The sequence below is a fragment of the Agelaius tricolor genome, unplaced genomic scaffold (assembly GCF_023055355.1).
Source record: "Agelaius tricolor isolate 1412-34295 unplaced genomic scaffold, bAgeTri1.0.p SCAF_15, whole genome shotgun sequence".
Lineage (NCBI taxonomy): Eukaryota > Metazoa > Chordata > Aves > Passeriformes > Icteridae > Agelaius > Agelaius tricolor.
Genome location: NW_027269275.1, coordinates 13,744,615 through 13,759,579, shown reverse-complemented (window position 1 = coordinate 13,759,579; position 14,965 = coordinate 13,744,615). Strand labels below are relative to the sequence as shown.

The window sequence follows — 14,965 nt, the reverse complement described above, 5'->3', positions numbered from 1 at the left end:
GAGGTTTGCAGAGGTTAAGAGCAGCCTGGAGGGCTAGATGTTCTATTGGCTGTAATTACTTAATGAACATTACAGTTACTTGCAATTTTAAATAAGACCATAGATAATTAAAAAAAAATTAATTCCATTCCATTCATGACCTAATTTTGCCAAGATAATGCCTTTGGGCTGCTCCAGAGAGTTCACCACCCCTGACTGGGGTGAGGAGCCTATGACATTGCTGTCATGCACTCACAGCATCTGGGTCAGGGCTGTCACCACAGCCATGGTTTCCAGGACTGCAGGCGGGGCTCCCTGCAATCTCTGCCTGAAATCTGACAAAATGGATCAGGCCAAGTGGGACAGGACTTTGTTCCCTTATTCCCAAAACTAATTAATTATATACATTAAAGAAAAAATACCCAAAACACAGCTTGGGTGATTTCATTCTGAAATAAACACAGTGCAGAAATGCCAGCTCTGACCCCAAAACTGATCTTTTCTAGTCCACCTCCAAAGTGGGACAGGAGATGTTTTGCAGAGAGCATTACTGGGTTGAGGGGGCTCCAGCAGTTCTACTCCCCTCCATCCTGCCAGCTCCATGCTGCTCCTGCTCAAGTCCCACCCATGGCAGCAGGATCCTGCTCAGGGTGGTTGGCAGAGCTGTGCTTGGCACCAGAGGCAGATTCAAGGGCTCTCATTTCCTCTCTGGGGGATGCTGCTCCCTGCTATGTAGAATAAGAGTTACAAACAGCAACTATCTTTTCTTCTGATGAACAGAGGGATCTGAATCTGCCTGTTCTGATGGATCTGAAGAAAAGCCAGGGATTTCAAAGATCTGCTCAAGGAAAGGTAATTTTTCACTTGCATTGTCTACTGGGCAATGTGCCAAGACTTAAAGCTTCTGAAAGGGTCTGATTTCCCCACAGATTTGCTTCCCTAGAGAATATGGAAAAGCTGCCCTTCTCCAGGGAAGTTCAGGAGACAAATTCTGGTCATGCACAGCCTGCTGAAGCTCATGTCTGCCATCTCTGTCCAGGTGAATGAGATTTTGCTGAAGGAATACCTCTCTCCCCACATCTGTAATGCCCTCATTTCTTCACACCACTAAAATTGCCTGAGCTGCCTCCCAGGTGAAATAATCTAAATTCCCTGCTCCTGCACTCTTGGAAGAAAGAGTAAGACAAAGTGGACACTTTCTTCAGGGTAAGAAAAAAGGGCAACACATGTAAAGCCATTCTTACCCTACCTTCCATGAGCCCATGCCTGCTATTATTTTTGCACATGCAAACCTTTAGGCAGATGGGAGCTACAGAGTGGTAGATTTTTTCTCTTGCTAATCCTCCATTTGCAGATCTATGCTCCCTTGTGACACTCCAGTCACACAGCTGTTCTCTTATCCCCTCCCTGACACAGAGGCAGTGGACACTTGTCCCCTCTGATGGCAAAGCACAGCTTGTACTGCACTCAGCAGCCAGAGATCTGTGACTCAAACCCTCTGCTCCCAGCATCACTGCCACCCTGCTGCCATGTGATCCCACCACAGGGCCTGGAGCTTGCTTAACAAAACTTGAATCCTGAAATAAAGAAAACTTTCAAGGGTTTTTAGCAAGGTACAACATCAGTTCATCTCAACAACTATGATAACACAAGAGTGCAGAGCAGGTTTATGAAGTGGTGTCACACTGAGCACGTTGTGGATAGGATACAGTATATGGTGGCCTCCTTCCACACAAACCTCTGCCAGCAAAGCTGCTAAACCCATCCCCAATCAGCCCATGGTATTCATCCTGAGCTGGCACCTGACAGCACTCCACCCCTATGGAGATGGTAAATCCTGCTACATGAGGCATAAGACTGAAATCACAAAATCAAAACAACCAGCTCACTTGGAAAACAAGGAGCTAAGGCATTCTTTGTTCAGTGCCAACCTCCTGAAGACACACAGCAGGTAGAAACAGATTGTGTCAGCCTGGGACTTCTTCACACATGCAGAGTTTAAGGTGGGAGAAGCCCAAGCAGTGTGCACCCTTCTCCAGTGCTGCTGATCTAGAGTACAAGCACCCTTGTGAGGCAGGATCCTGTAGCTCTCGTAGGCTGTGCCCCAAGACAAAAGCTGTACCACTACCTAAGCCTTTTATGTTTCTATGTAATTTAAAATGCTGCTAAGACTTTTACCAATATTACAATATACAGATCAAAGGCACTTCTGTAGCTGACTAAAGCCTGGAATAAAGCTGGCTATGGCCCAAGTTGGTTTTTCACTCTCAAAAGGAGTTGATATTTATTTTCTAATCTGTTAAGACAGGATGAATGGTTTGGCCTTGGTTTCAAGTGCCTGCAGCAGCCTTAACTTATAAAGAGTTACAAGACCAAAGCTGGCTGGAATTAAGCTGTGAACCCTTGTGCTCAACCCCTCATGTTAGCAGGTGAGTGCTCACAAATCTGGCTGTGCCATTTAAATGCTGCCTATTCTGCAGCTTGCTGGAGGTGGAGGCTCCCATCAGTGGCTTGGGGAAATGCCTCTGCAGCATCTGGAGCAGTGAGTGAAACCCACTGTGGTCATGCATTCCAACAGCACCCAGACCAAGCACTGCTGCAAGCTGCCCACTCCCTGCAGGGGCAGCAGAACAATGCTGGCCATCACCAAGGGGATGTACTCCAGCATCTTGGTGTTTCACCCAAGAACACTTGGAAAATGTGTTCTTGAAGTACATTTTTAGTGATGCTGGCCTGTGTCACTACAGAAGCAAGCTGAGGGGAAGAGTCAAGGAAGGCCCTTCTAGCAGAAATGGGCACTTACTCAAATGAAAGGAGTGGCAATCACGTGCTTAAAAAGCAACAGCTCAGTTGTCAAGGCAGCACCATCAACATCCTAGAGACACTGCACTGTTGCCATTTGCTTTACTATCTAAGAAGCAAAGTGGACACTTGTTTTCTCTTGCTAGGAGATGAATATAGATCTAATATCTCCATTAACTCAATGTTATTTAAAGCAGTATCAGAGACTCAGGATGGCTTAGGCTGAAAGGGACCTTAAAGCTCATCCAGTTCCAACCTTTCTTTACACAAAGCTGAAGGCAGAGATCAGCCTTGAGACCAAGTAACTGGACAAGCTCAGGAAACTGAGACTTTAAGTAACTGAGCAAGCCAAAACCAAGACCATTAGAGATCCCCAGTTACTTGAAGCCCAATCTCTTGAAACCAGCAGAGAATAGGATATAGGAAAACCTGTCAGACAGTGAGAATTATATTCTTACCGAATCTCTGTCTTCCATTACCCTCTGGGGTCTGGCAGGAGTGGTTGGGCTTGTGCCTTTCATCCTCTTATACTTGGTGAATAAAATATTCATGGTTGCAAGCAGGACCTCAGATAAATTGTGTTTGATCTACACAAAGGAGGGGGAAAAAAAGACACATTGCAGCAAAAGCAGGTTGACAGAACTATGAGCCTTACTACACAGATTCCTCTAACAGTCATAGGTGTGATGGTTACCCCTGCTATGACTGCATCATCCAGTAGAAACTCTACCCAGAGCTCTGAGACAGACATGCCCAATGGCTGCACCTTCATGTTTGATAGCAGCAGGTCAGATAAAACCCAAAGCACCCAAATACACACAACCACTGCCTAAAAAAGAAGTGTCACCCTCCAGTTAAAACAGTTCAAGAGCAGTAACAGCTTTACACTATGCTTCATTTGCTAATGCACAAATCCATTAAATCCTGTAATTTAGAGGGAAGGAAACAAACCCTACAAATGCTTAGTGACCATTAAGAGCACGGAAGAACTAAGCTACCAGCAAGTTAAAAGTTTTCAATATTCTGAACTCTTGAATGAAACTCAGTAAGTTCAGGGAGACTCACATCCACAGATATTTTCTTCAAAATGGAGACAGGATTTCTGGGTAGGGAATTCTAGTGCTCAAAAGAGCAGCATTAAGAAGAAAAAGCTGCAAGCCAAGAGTATACTTGTATGAAACAAAATAATCTCATCCTTTTTCTCTGCTAAAGAATAAGAATGATGAGATGACAAGGTTTTAAGATCCTTTTAACAAAGCAAAAGGCTTTAGGAAGCTAAACCAAGACATGACTTACTTCATCACTGAAATTCCGGAAGGCAGCGACTCTCTCCTTGACGCAATCCTGGCTAAGAGGTACAAGCTTCAGGCGTTCAATAATCTTCAAAAAGAAAAGCAGGAATCAAGACAGATAATCAGCATTCTGTGTGCCATATATTAATAAGGTGTAGTTTTGAAGTGTTAATGAAATGCTTCTGTTTTCATTCAAGAGAATTCATTTCATTGTCATTTACTGGTGTATCTCCTCACTTTGTTGAGCATCAGGAATATTTTGTTCAATGTCTACAAAATAGCTCCAGGAAGATCACCCTGTTTATCAAGCAACAGGAAAGAAACACCTTTTTAAATTCCTGTAACACTGCAGTCCCTTCTAACTCATTAAATAAAATTTTTAAAGTGATGTTATTTGAGACATTCTGGGCTTTCAAGGGCATTAGGAAGGTTACACTTCAAACAGAACTCTTAAAACTTACATCAAAGGCCCTGTCAACGTGACCAGCGTGATATTCATCAAAAAATGTGATTAAGTCTAGCAGAAGGTAGAACGTGGAGTCAATGGATTTCTTTGCACTTATCCCCTGCGCTTTGTACCTGAAAGAAATTGTGTGACAGTTTTATTGTGCAAAATGGCAACCGTTTATAACTGTGCCCTTGCAATTCTTGGAAGTGGAGACATCAAACTCAAGGGCAGAGGGCATTTAACAAAGGACAGCTTTCATTTTCCTTAACCATGAGGCAGAATTTTCACAGGTTGTGGCTTTTTAAAAACACTGTTAATCACTTCCAGTTTTGCAAATCCAGCATTTGTTTCCTTTAAAATGTTTACATTTCCCACATTCATGGGGAAACAGTGCCAGGCAGCAGAGACCCGCAAGGCAAGCTCTGTACCAGCATGTTTAACACGCTGTTTTACAGCAGACAATCCTCCAGCACAACTGCCTGCTTCAGGCAAGAAGTTAAGACTTAAAAGATGGATTAAGAGTTCCTGCACACTCTCAGGAGCTACACTGGCTATGGGATGAACTGGAGGGCTGCCTGCTCTCACTCCTAACTGCATGAGGGCACAAAGGAGCTGTTTCACCTTTTGCTGGGTGTCTCCCCTGCTCCCAAAGCATCACAAGAACACACAGGAGGAATGCTGCATCCCTACAGCACTGTCATCAGGACAGTACACATGGAAAAGCCCTGTCTTACATTTAACTGGCAAGAAGATGTGCTAGTCAGAACTGCTCTGGCTTTGCAATCACCCAGGTTTGCAGCTGTGAAGTGGCATTATTGCACAGCAGTATTTAGTGCTTTCAGACAGATCAAAGCATGTAGCAAAGCAAAAAAGCCCATTACAGCCTTTGCTGAAGCTTTAACTCAAGCCATAGATTTAATTCTCTTTAATGTCTGCCACCAAATCAGTCTCTCACCAAGTCAATACAGCATCAATTTTCACTTGATCCCAGCCTGCCCAAATGAAGCAAAGGCTGACTAGGAGTGACTGGCAAATGCCACTTGTCAAAAGAAGAAAGGCAAAGGGGTCTCATGGAAATCAGAACATTTCTGTATTTGTCTTCCCAATTTCAAAGTGCCAGCAAGTGGGCTTGGTTTATTTTTATTCTCTTTGCAGCTCAATGATTGATAAAAACCAGTAAGGTATTTCTCATAGGAACCCACATTTTGCTCTAGTAAAACACAGGAATTGTCCCTGGCAGTGACTGTGACAAGATAAACAATTTAAAAAAATCATGGACATATTTTGCAACTACAGCTTCTCAGAATCAGGTTATTCCTCACTTCTAGCTGCTAATGAATCTTGAGCACTGATGTCTCTCAAGCACATACCCTAATTACTATACAGACATGGCAGGGGACATTCCTTTCATTTGCTTCCTTTCTTTCTGGACACCACACTGTACTTGGCATTAATATAACAGGCTGTGGAAATGAGGTCCACTGCTTGCATTAGCCATACACAGTTCATCTTAAATACTCCCTTTTTAGCCTTCATAAAAGCAACAGTTTTCAGACAGCTACTGAACAATTGTTAAAACTCAGAATTACTGAGTGTAATTCTGAGTTGTAGCTCTCTCTTAATACTATTTCAAACAAGTGAATTGCATGCAACAACTCAGCAACTGTTACAATATTTAGCTTTAAAAACAATATAAAACATACAATTCATGATATTTATTGTTCCTTAACAGACTCCATCTCCAGCTGGCAATCCTGTTTCACCTACAGATAAAACTTCTTGTCAAATTTACCTGACCTGCCCCTGAAGATTTCTGGTTTCAGTACTGCAAGCCATCATGAGCAGGACAGGGTAAATTCTGACCTCTTCTTTGTCTTTCTAAATATACTGCTGTGGATGCCACAGTCCAGCCTGCAGAGATGGCAGGAACTAACACCCACAGCTCTGACAGTCCCAGGTCATGCTGAGGTGAATCACCCAGCCCTGCCCCTACCTGAGTCTTACCTCTCAGCAATGGAATGGGCCATGTTCTTCAAACGCTCCTTGTTTGACTGGGGAGTGCTGATCTGGGGAACAACTGGACTGAGCAGCTTGTTCATCAGTTCTAAAACTTTGTCAGGGTTCTGTTGGCATTAAAGTTACACAAATAAAAGGAGCATGATGAAACATGGTGTTTTAATCTCATTGAAAAAGCAGAAAAGTCTCATGCAGTGTTGCCTACTCCAAGCCCAGAGCCACTTCCCTCCCATAATGAGTCAAGATCATATTAGCTACAAGCAACATAATGCTGCTGGGTCACAAGAAAAGGCATTTCCCTCTAGCTCTTCTCTAAAACAGTGGTTATGGTTGTATCCACCTCTATTTCCAAAGGGAACAAGAGTACTCAGTATAAAGACCAACAATTTTAGACTTCAGTTCAACATCTATGAAATTGGAAGAGTACACTCCAGGTAAATAACTGTACTAGATGGAATTAAATCATGTGTGGGGCACTCTCTTCAAAAGAGCACATTGATCAGGACCACAGTGTCCTAAATCAGAATCCGTGGAGTGCAATCCATCTGGATGTGCTAAGTAAAACATCTCTTCATGCAGCCTATGGCTCTGTTCTTCCAGCAGCAGAAATAAGCTGCCTGAATAAGGGCAATTCAATCTCTGAGATGAAATTTAACCTCCTAATCACAGGTAGACTGTTTGGAAGGAAAAAAGGTGAACCAAGTATACAAGGCAGCCCACAAGACATGTACCTTTGCAAGGTCATAGAGTTTTGCAGCTTCCTCAAACAATCCTTTATTTTCTGCTGCAGAAGCCACTTTGTTAATAATGGATTTTGTGTCACTCGTAAACTTGTCTATCACTCCAGGCTAAAGAGGTGAGACAAAAATGAAAAGAGAAAAGAGGAATCAGAAGGTTCAAACTTTCCAGAATATTCTGTCAAGGCAATGAATATTTTACATGTTGGCTTATGATTGGAATAGCCTGTACATTTCCATGGGAATGTGCAAAAATGAGACATTAAAAATAGAATGAGCTCTTGCAAGAGGGACTCTCTCCTAAATGGAGTCAGCACTGAGACATCCTTGGTTTCTAATTCATTCAAAATGACCCAGATAAAATAACTCAGAGTTTGAGCTGTTAATTGCTGATGACACAGAGAAGAAAACACAAAAGACTTCAGCACACAGCATTCCAAGGGCTCCAGGGATGCAGTTTGTTTATACTGGCATGATAGGTTGCCAATGAAATCTCACACAGATAAATGAAACGGCAACGAGAATTTTAAAACAAATAATAAGCATGTAGAATAAAAGACATGAAAGAGTCAAGAACACCTGGAAATTACTATAGTTGAGGATGCAAAAATGAGACTATATCATCTAGAAGAATTTATCTTAAAGCTAAAATTGTTGGTTTCGCACCAAAGAAAGTGCAAAACAACAAAATATTTGTGACGATTATCAAGTTACCTTGTTCTCTTGTGTGCAATCTCACTGCTTTAGAAATGAGAAAATAAAGACATCTAAAAGAAATTCCTGCCAGAAATAACTATTCTCCTATATTTTTGACAGCAGTATGAGCCCTAATCTTAAAATTAAGATGTAAATGATTCTGCAGTCTGCTTTACAAAGAAATCTTCCAAAGCTGTCACAGCCAACAAAAAAACTTCATTGATTATCTAAAATTTTCATCATTTGCATGCACTCTCTTGCTTGCAGGTAAAACCTTAAGGTTTCCTTTATCTTCTGACTGTGTAATCCTACATTTCGCTATTAGGAAACTGCTTTTACACTGGAAGTAAGATCTGTCACATCTAAAAAATGGCTGAACTTTGATCCAGTACTTACTCTCACCTGTATGAAGGTCAGATCAGCTGTGGCTATGCTTGTGGTCTGTTAGCCCTTGCTTCTTTAATTACAAGGATTTTTCAAGAACTGCAATACATTTCTTCTGTGAGGTGAGTGAGGATGTCATAAATCATTTTCACATGCACACCTCAGTTAACACTCTCACACACCTACTTAAACTAAACTTCATTTCCTGCTGGGAAGACAAAATTCTGATCCCACTAAAGTTATCTGATGCCATTTGCTTCTTCAGTTACACCAGCTGTCTAGAGGAACATAGTTTGCCCTGCAGTTCCTGACCTGCCTTTTGTTAGGGCAGCTCACAGATTATTCTGTAAAAGGATCTCATACTGGGGGAACTTGAATGTATTCAAACAAAGTAATAATTTAGCTAGTGAAAAACAGAGAGAAGCAAAATAGCCTCATGACTACTTTGGAAATCATACATAGGTTGTACTTTTAATATAAAATATAAATTGTGAACTCACCTTCCTACTACCATCCTTTTCCAGCTTTCCAAGAATCATGTCAAACTATATCCACATAGATGTAAAGTAAGAAAAAACAGGAAACAAAAATAGAGATCAACTGCACATATTTCATAACATAGTTATTAAGTACAAAGACACAATAATGGAATGAAAAACCGTGACCAATATAAAAAGTATTTGTAACTAAATAGCAGGCAAAAATATACGATTAAATGTCTTAAACATAAGGCCATTGCAAAATCTTCTCTCATCTGGGTCTGCATCACGTAGAAAGAGTAAGCAACTCTAAGACTGTCCCAACTAATAAAGATTTTAAAGAAGAAATGAATTTCAGTTTAACTGAGGAAGGCAAACGTGGCCAAACGCACCTCTCTGCTTTCAATTACTATTTCACTAACGCAACGCAAGAACATGTTCTCTCCTTGGCTGTCCTTCTCGTTCCTATAAAACAGAGAGAGGGAGAAAGGTGCTTCTGTTTCTGAGAACTTTCCAGATAAGAATAATGAAACAGTAATAATTAGGAGAATATCTAAAGACATATATTGGCTCCTACCTGAGAAAGTAAAAGTACTGCAGAGCTTCCCTTGGATCTGTTGATTCAAACTTACGGGTGTAAAGCATCAAAAGCCGCACAAAATTTAAACGTCTGACACCAGGAGGGTCACCAGCTTCATGGCTTACTGCAATGTCAGAAACAGCACTGTCAGAGAATCTGATGTCAGGAAAATGCTGATCTTCATCTCAAATTAGTCAGAACCATGATCCAGAGCTCTAATGCAACTGAAACAATTAACTAGTATGAAATTGTTCTGATAAATCTTTAATTAATCACACAGACCTGCAGTTTCTAGAGGGTACTCTGAGGGCTAAGAAAATATTCCTTTACTGTAAAGTAAATAAGACTTACATAGCTGTGCACTCTGCCCAGATGCTTTCAGGAGCAATTTTAACTCAAACAGGACCAAAGCAACATGAACAGCGTGACAGCGCAAGCGCTCTGTCCGGAAAAGAAAAGCAATTGCAGCTTCAAACTGTGCTGTCAAGAACAACACTTGGAAGTAGAGAAACGGTGGCTGGTTCACTGCAAAATGTGATTCACCTGAAAAAAAACACAACACATAGCATTTTCACATAATTTTCATGATTTTGCCATCAGACATGACTGACAGTGGACTCTGCCTGCCACAGTGCATCATTAGTGTTTATTAGGTGCCAGCTGAAATCAATCACAGTACACAAAACTGAATTCCTAACCACACATCAGTGGCTCACCTACGACTGTGGCACTGCAGATTTATCATGAAGGACCACAGCATAAAGACATATTCAGAAAGTGAAACAGAATAAACAGTCACTCAGAAAAGTTCCTTTGTTCTTTTCAGACAACAAACCATCAACTCTGATCAACTGTGATAGATTCTCTAAAGACAACTTTTTGTCTTCTTTTATACTTACGCCAAGTGGTACAAACAATTTTAAAAACCTGGATTTTCCTACTCAGTGACACCAACAGTAGCTTATTATCTTTCTTCTCCACACATTTTATCTCACACACATTATCTGAGTGTGAGTGGTACTACATACTAGAAGGCCATGGAGAATCAAACTCAGTATGTTTTGGACAGTTCCAAATGACTTAATTTTGATTGACTGGAAGACAATTACAGGAAAATGTATACTGTGGATGTTCTTAAGACCTTCTGAAATGGAAGGAATTGTGACTTGGGCTCCCAGAAATTTGTTTGAAATACTAATTTAAGGGAAAAATAAACACCCAACGCACACAGTGGAAAAGCTTGGAAATACATGCCTACGTTAGGTAGTGACTGCTTTTCTGTTCTGTGTTTCCAAAGCTGGAAGTTCTGCTAAAGGACTTTTGCATACTTATGGTGAGAGAAAGCAACCCACAATTAATAGATAAAGTAGAAACAGCAGCACTGTTGCTCACAGATGAGTATTAACTCTGGATTGCTGGGAAAACATGGGATTCATTCATCATGTCTTACTGAAATCTGCCACGACTCCAGGGAAGCAGGCTGTCCATGGAGAGAAGATGCCTGTCACTAGTGGAGAGCTGCAGGGTTTTTGTGCAGTCTGGGGTTTGTGTAATAACAACTGGAAAGTGCCCTCAGCAGAAAAGCAGAGCCCCAGGTAAGACATCACTCTGTGGTTTCTCACCATAGTCTTCCAGCAGCTGCTTCTGGAACTGTGATAACGTCAGCCGGTCCTGCGGGGAGCTCGCGCCACCATCATCGAAACACACTTGGTTCAGCTAGAAAGCACATCCAAAAAAGAGAAGCACAGGTATTTCTCCTTGAACAAGCAATGCACTTATAAGATATTCATTCCATCTGAGCCCCTCCTTGGATTTGACCAACTGATTACAAACTGCATCTAGTCACAACATCAGCTCCATCCACTGCTGGGAAGCAGAGATCTCTAAGGCAGGAGCAGCTGAAATCCATGCAGATATAACTCCAGGGTTCTGTGTCCATCCATGCCAGCAGACTCTGATGCTGGGACTCTGAACACTCTCAAACAGCATTTTTTGCCACAAATACAATAGTGACAAACACATCATTCTACCACCCTTTTTCTGATAAAGAGGAGAAACAGGTACCAACCAGTATCTATCATGCCCTTGCCAAAACTGTAAGGACTTCAGAGACATTGACAGCATTGTGTCTGGTCAATTCACACTGACATTTCAGACATCCGCCCAGGAAGGAGAATTCAAAGAATCCTCACTGTAGCAAGCTAATACTGTTTGCAATAACAGGTGACAAAGATCAGTGTCAAATGAAGAACATGACACTTCCAAAGACAACTGTACCCAAACTAACACCTGATAGCACAGAGGAAAACAGAGCAGCCCTGCGATTCAGGTTCCCAGCCCGGCACTATTTTCAAGGTCAGGTCACAGGCACTACCATTGATGCAAAACACCAGATCTAGAAGTAGGAAGGGTAGCAGAGCAGTGGAGAAATATGGTACCATTTAGACCTGCTCTTACAAAAAGAAAAACCAAACACCACAACCCCAACACCAGACTTACTTTTAGCCAAAGATAATCTTCTGTTTTATCAGCAACTTCACTCTGGTTGTCTGTAATGTCACAACGACCAATGATACAATAAACAGCCCTCTTGTAGGGGTCAGTGTTATTCCTCAGAGCTCGTCTGTAGTGAAGACGCAGTTTATTCTCTGTGGCAGGAGACAATCTAAGGAAAAGAAAAGATGGAAGGAAAAGACATGAAACCCATTTTTCCTATATGAGGAAACCTGGATACAAATCAATATAAATAGGTTTATATCAACAGCAAAGGCATAATGACAGCAAGCACTGGCCAATATTTCTTGCATTTCCAGTTCATATCTGAAGATGCATACAGGAATTTAAACACATAATTCAAGTTATGGAGGATCACCTTCAAATGCTCACTGCAGGGAAAGAGTCCACATATGACAGTCTCTTTGGGGTACAATAATACTGTGGCAGATGAGCTGTTCTTGTCTGACTCTGCTATTGCATCATTTCAGAAAAAGAGAGCTCACAACATTTTTGTAAGTCTTTGTGTTAGTAACTAACAGTGAGTAGGTCATTGTACCATGAGGTCTTTCAGGAGAGACACTTTCATCATTATAAAACACTGTCATAATGTTCTTCGTCATTGTTTTTTTCTTGCAACCTCTTGTTGAGAATTTAATAGAATTTAATCAATAAAGTGTTCTAGACTAAGGCATTGTTTGTCAAATCCGTAGGCACAGCACTTTTTCATAGCTGTAATAAAAACAAAATAAATCTATTATGTTGTATCTCATAAAAGTGTTTATAATGAAAACAGTGACAGTATCTTCAACAAGGTTTCTGCAACAACCTTGATATAATGAGCATTCCTAGATACTCTCTACAAAGCAGGTTGATTTACAGAAGAATACCATGGCATACCATACTTGGTAAATGGCACTTGGATTTTTATCCTTTCAGTTTATTTTGTTAGCTTGGTTAGTTATTTTTTATTGGTCTGTTTGTTGGTTTTCTGAGGTTTTTTTTTAATTCACTGCAAGTGGAAAGATGGGAAAGAAAACCACTGTGGAGTTCAGAGCACACCTGAGGGTGCACTAGCTTAACCACTTTGCAACCACATCAGCAGCAGTTTGGCCAATGGCCTCTGTCCAGTGCTGGACAGCAAGAACTGGAAGAGGAGAATAAACACAAGAAAGATGTGAGAGTGAGGCCTCTAAAGGCCTCTAACAAACATTGCTTGCTTTTCCTGTGTGGCATTCTCATGAAAACAGGTGTAGTAAAAAGCGTTCCCCAAAGGAAATTCAGCTAAAATAGGCAACAGGGGAAATAAAAAGATACAGGATTTGTGACAGCAGATTAAATCTGATCTATTGTATGCCATATCCCACTGTTATACTGGGCTTATCCTTCTGTAAAAAGTAACATTACACCACACCGTATTATTTTTGAAATGTAAATTTTGACTATTTTCAAACAACTCTTTCTCTGTTGAGATTTCTCAGCTTCAAAGCCACAAATTAAAATATGCAAACTTCCACATGTAATTTAGGTAGGTAATATAAACCTCAGGCAACCATCATCACCAGAAGAGACCTGAGCTTTTTGTATTTCTAGCAAACCACTGATAATTTCACTACTCCACAGCAATTCCCACCCCTCACAAGGATCCTTCCTAGCTCCCAATTACCTTCTGTCTTTACTGTGCATGTACTCCTGGAACCAGGTTTTGAACTCTCCCAGCTGGTGCTGAGCCCGTTTCACCACGTGCATGGCTGCAGTCAGATCTCCGCAGCGCATGCAGTAATAAATCAGTGCCCACACAGGATGGCCCTCCACCTCACCATCCTGAAAAGAAAGCAGGACACACTTAATTTTTTCTTAAAAGCAACACATGTGTATGATTTTTCTTTATCAAAGTGCCTCATTTATTATTTCTGCCCTTATACCCACACTCATACTGGTAAAAAATTCTGTTTGTTACAGAAGCCAGAGGTCATGAGGGTTAAGTCCTGGCAAAGCTCTGCACATCTCAGCAGTGAAAGGTGTGATTCTCTTCTGCTTGCCCAGATTTCAGTTCTGAGAATCCCAGAATTAGCATATGATATCCTCCCCATGCAGGAGATTGATCTGGATTAGGCCACTGAGGCATTAAAAACATCTTCACTGAAACACAAAGATATTAAACTAATCACTGATCTCAGCAGGTAAGAGGAGACAGGTAGACATAGCTGTGTGTACTCCAATGTTATAATTTATTATTTCTTCATTTAGCTTTTATATCTAATTTTTCAACCTGGAGTGCCTATCTGATTATTTTGTAGATGCACAGCTATGCACATTTTACTACATGCAGGTAAGAAGGGTTTTATTCAAATTCCTAAATAAAAGGTCCAGGTTCCAATTCAGATGAATTCATTAGACATTTAGTGATGGTTTTTCCATCTTACAATAAATGGAAAAAAAGAGAAAAAGCAAAACAGGGAGATTAAGTTACTGCTTTTTAGAACCATCATAATGCATTTTAATTCTTGCTTATTGATTTCTAAGATGACGACCAGAAGACACCATAATTTCCAGAATTAGAACCCAAGCTACTGAGCACCCAACCATGCTTTGGGACTAGGTCTGAATTCAAGAGCAATTTTGTCTGCCACCTCCCATTTTCCTAGTGGAAAGTTCTAGAGGAATAAGAGCCTGCTCCCCTAAAAGCAGCTTAACCAACAGAAAAGCCACTGGAGGCTGCCCTGGCTCCCCCTCTGCAGTGGGTGAACAGATGTGTGTTATTTTAGCTCAGAGGCTGACAGTGCTGCCCCTACCTGCAGACCAGGGACTGATGCTGGGAGTTTGATGTTCAGGAAGCTGCGGACCAGCTGGTACGTGCCTGGGACTCCACCCAGCTGAGCCTGGTGCAAGTTTCCAAAGACTGTCACAAAAGTGTAATTTTTGTAACTGAAACAACACAAGCAAAACAAACATGAACAGACCGAGACACACCTGCCACAAAAACATCCACTGCATTTCAGATCTGACAGAACTAACAATTTAATGCAAATTAGCTCTATGTTCAAACATTATCATTA

At 41.2% G+C, this 14,965-nt stretch overlaps 1 protein-coding gene across 4 annotated transcripts in view; it reads right to left on the bottom strand.

The window, feature by feature from the left end:
• Positions 1-14,965, bottom strand: part of NUP93 (nucleoporin 93) — a 76,402-nt gene that overhangs the window by 1,675 nt on the left and 59,762 nt on the right. For all 4 annotated transcript variants that reach the window (XM_071440501.1, XM_071440499.1, XM_071440500.1 and 1 more), the window contains 13 exons: positions 14,702-14,834; positions 13,573-13,730; positions 11,913-12,078; positions 11,036-11,129; positions 9,765-9,956; positions 9,411-9,537; positions 9,226-9,298; positions 8,855-8,899; positions 7,269-7,385; positions 6,526-6,644; positions 4,535-4,652; positions 4,078-4,161; positions 3,240-3,368 (listed from right to left, as the gene is read on the bottom strand). In XM_071440501.1, the coding sequence (XP_071296602.1) occupies positions 3,240-3,368; positions 4,078-4,161; positions 4,535-4,652; positions 6,526-6,644; positions 7,269-7,385; positions 8,855-8,899; positions 9,226-9,298; positions 9,411-9,537; positions 9,765-9,956; positions 11,036-11,129; positions 11,913-12,078; positions 13,573-13,730; positions 14,702-14,834 (1,555 nt within the window). The remainder of the gene's footprint in view (positions 1-3,239; positions 3,369-4,077; positions 4,162-4,534; positions 4,653-6,525; positions 6,645-7,268; positions 7,386-8,854; positions 8,900-9,225; positions 9,299-9,410; positions 9,538-9,764; positions 9,957-11,035; positions 11,130-11,912; positions 12,079-13,572; positions 13,731-14,701; positions 14,835-14,965) is intronic.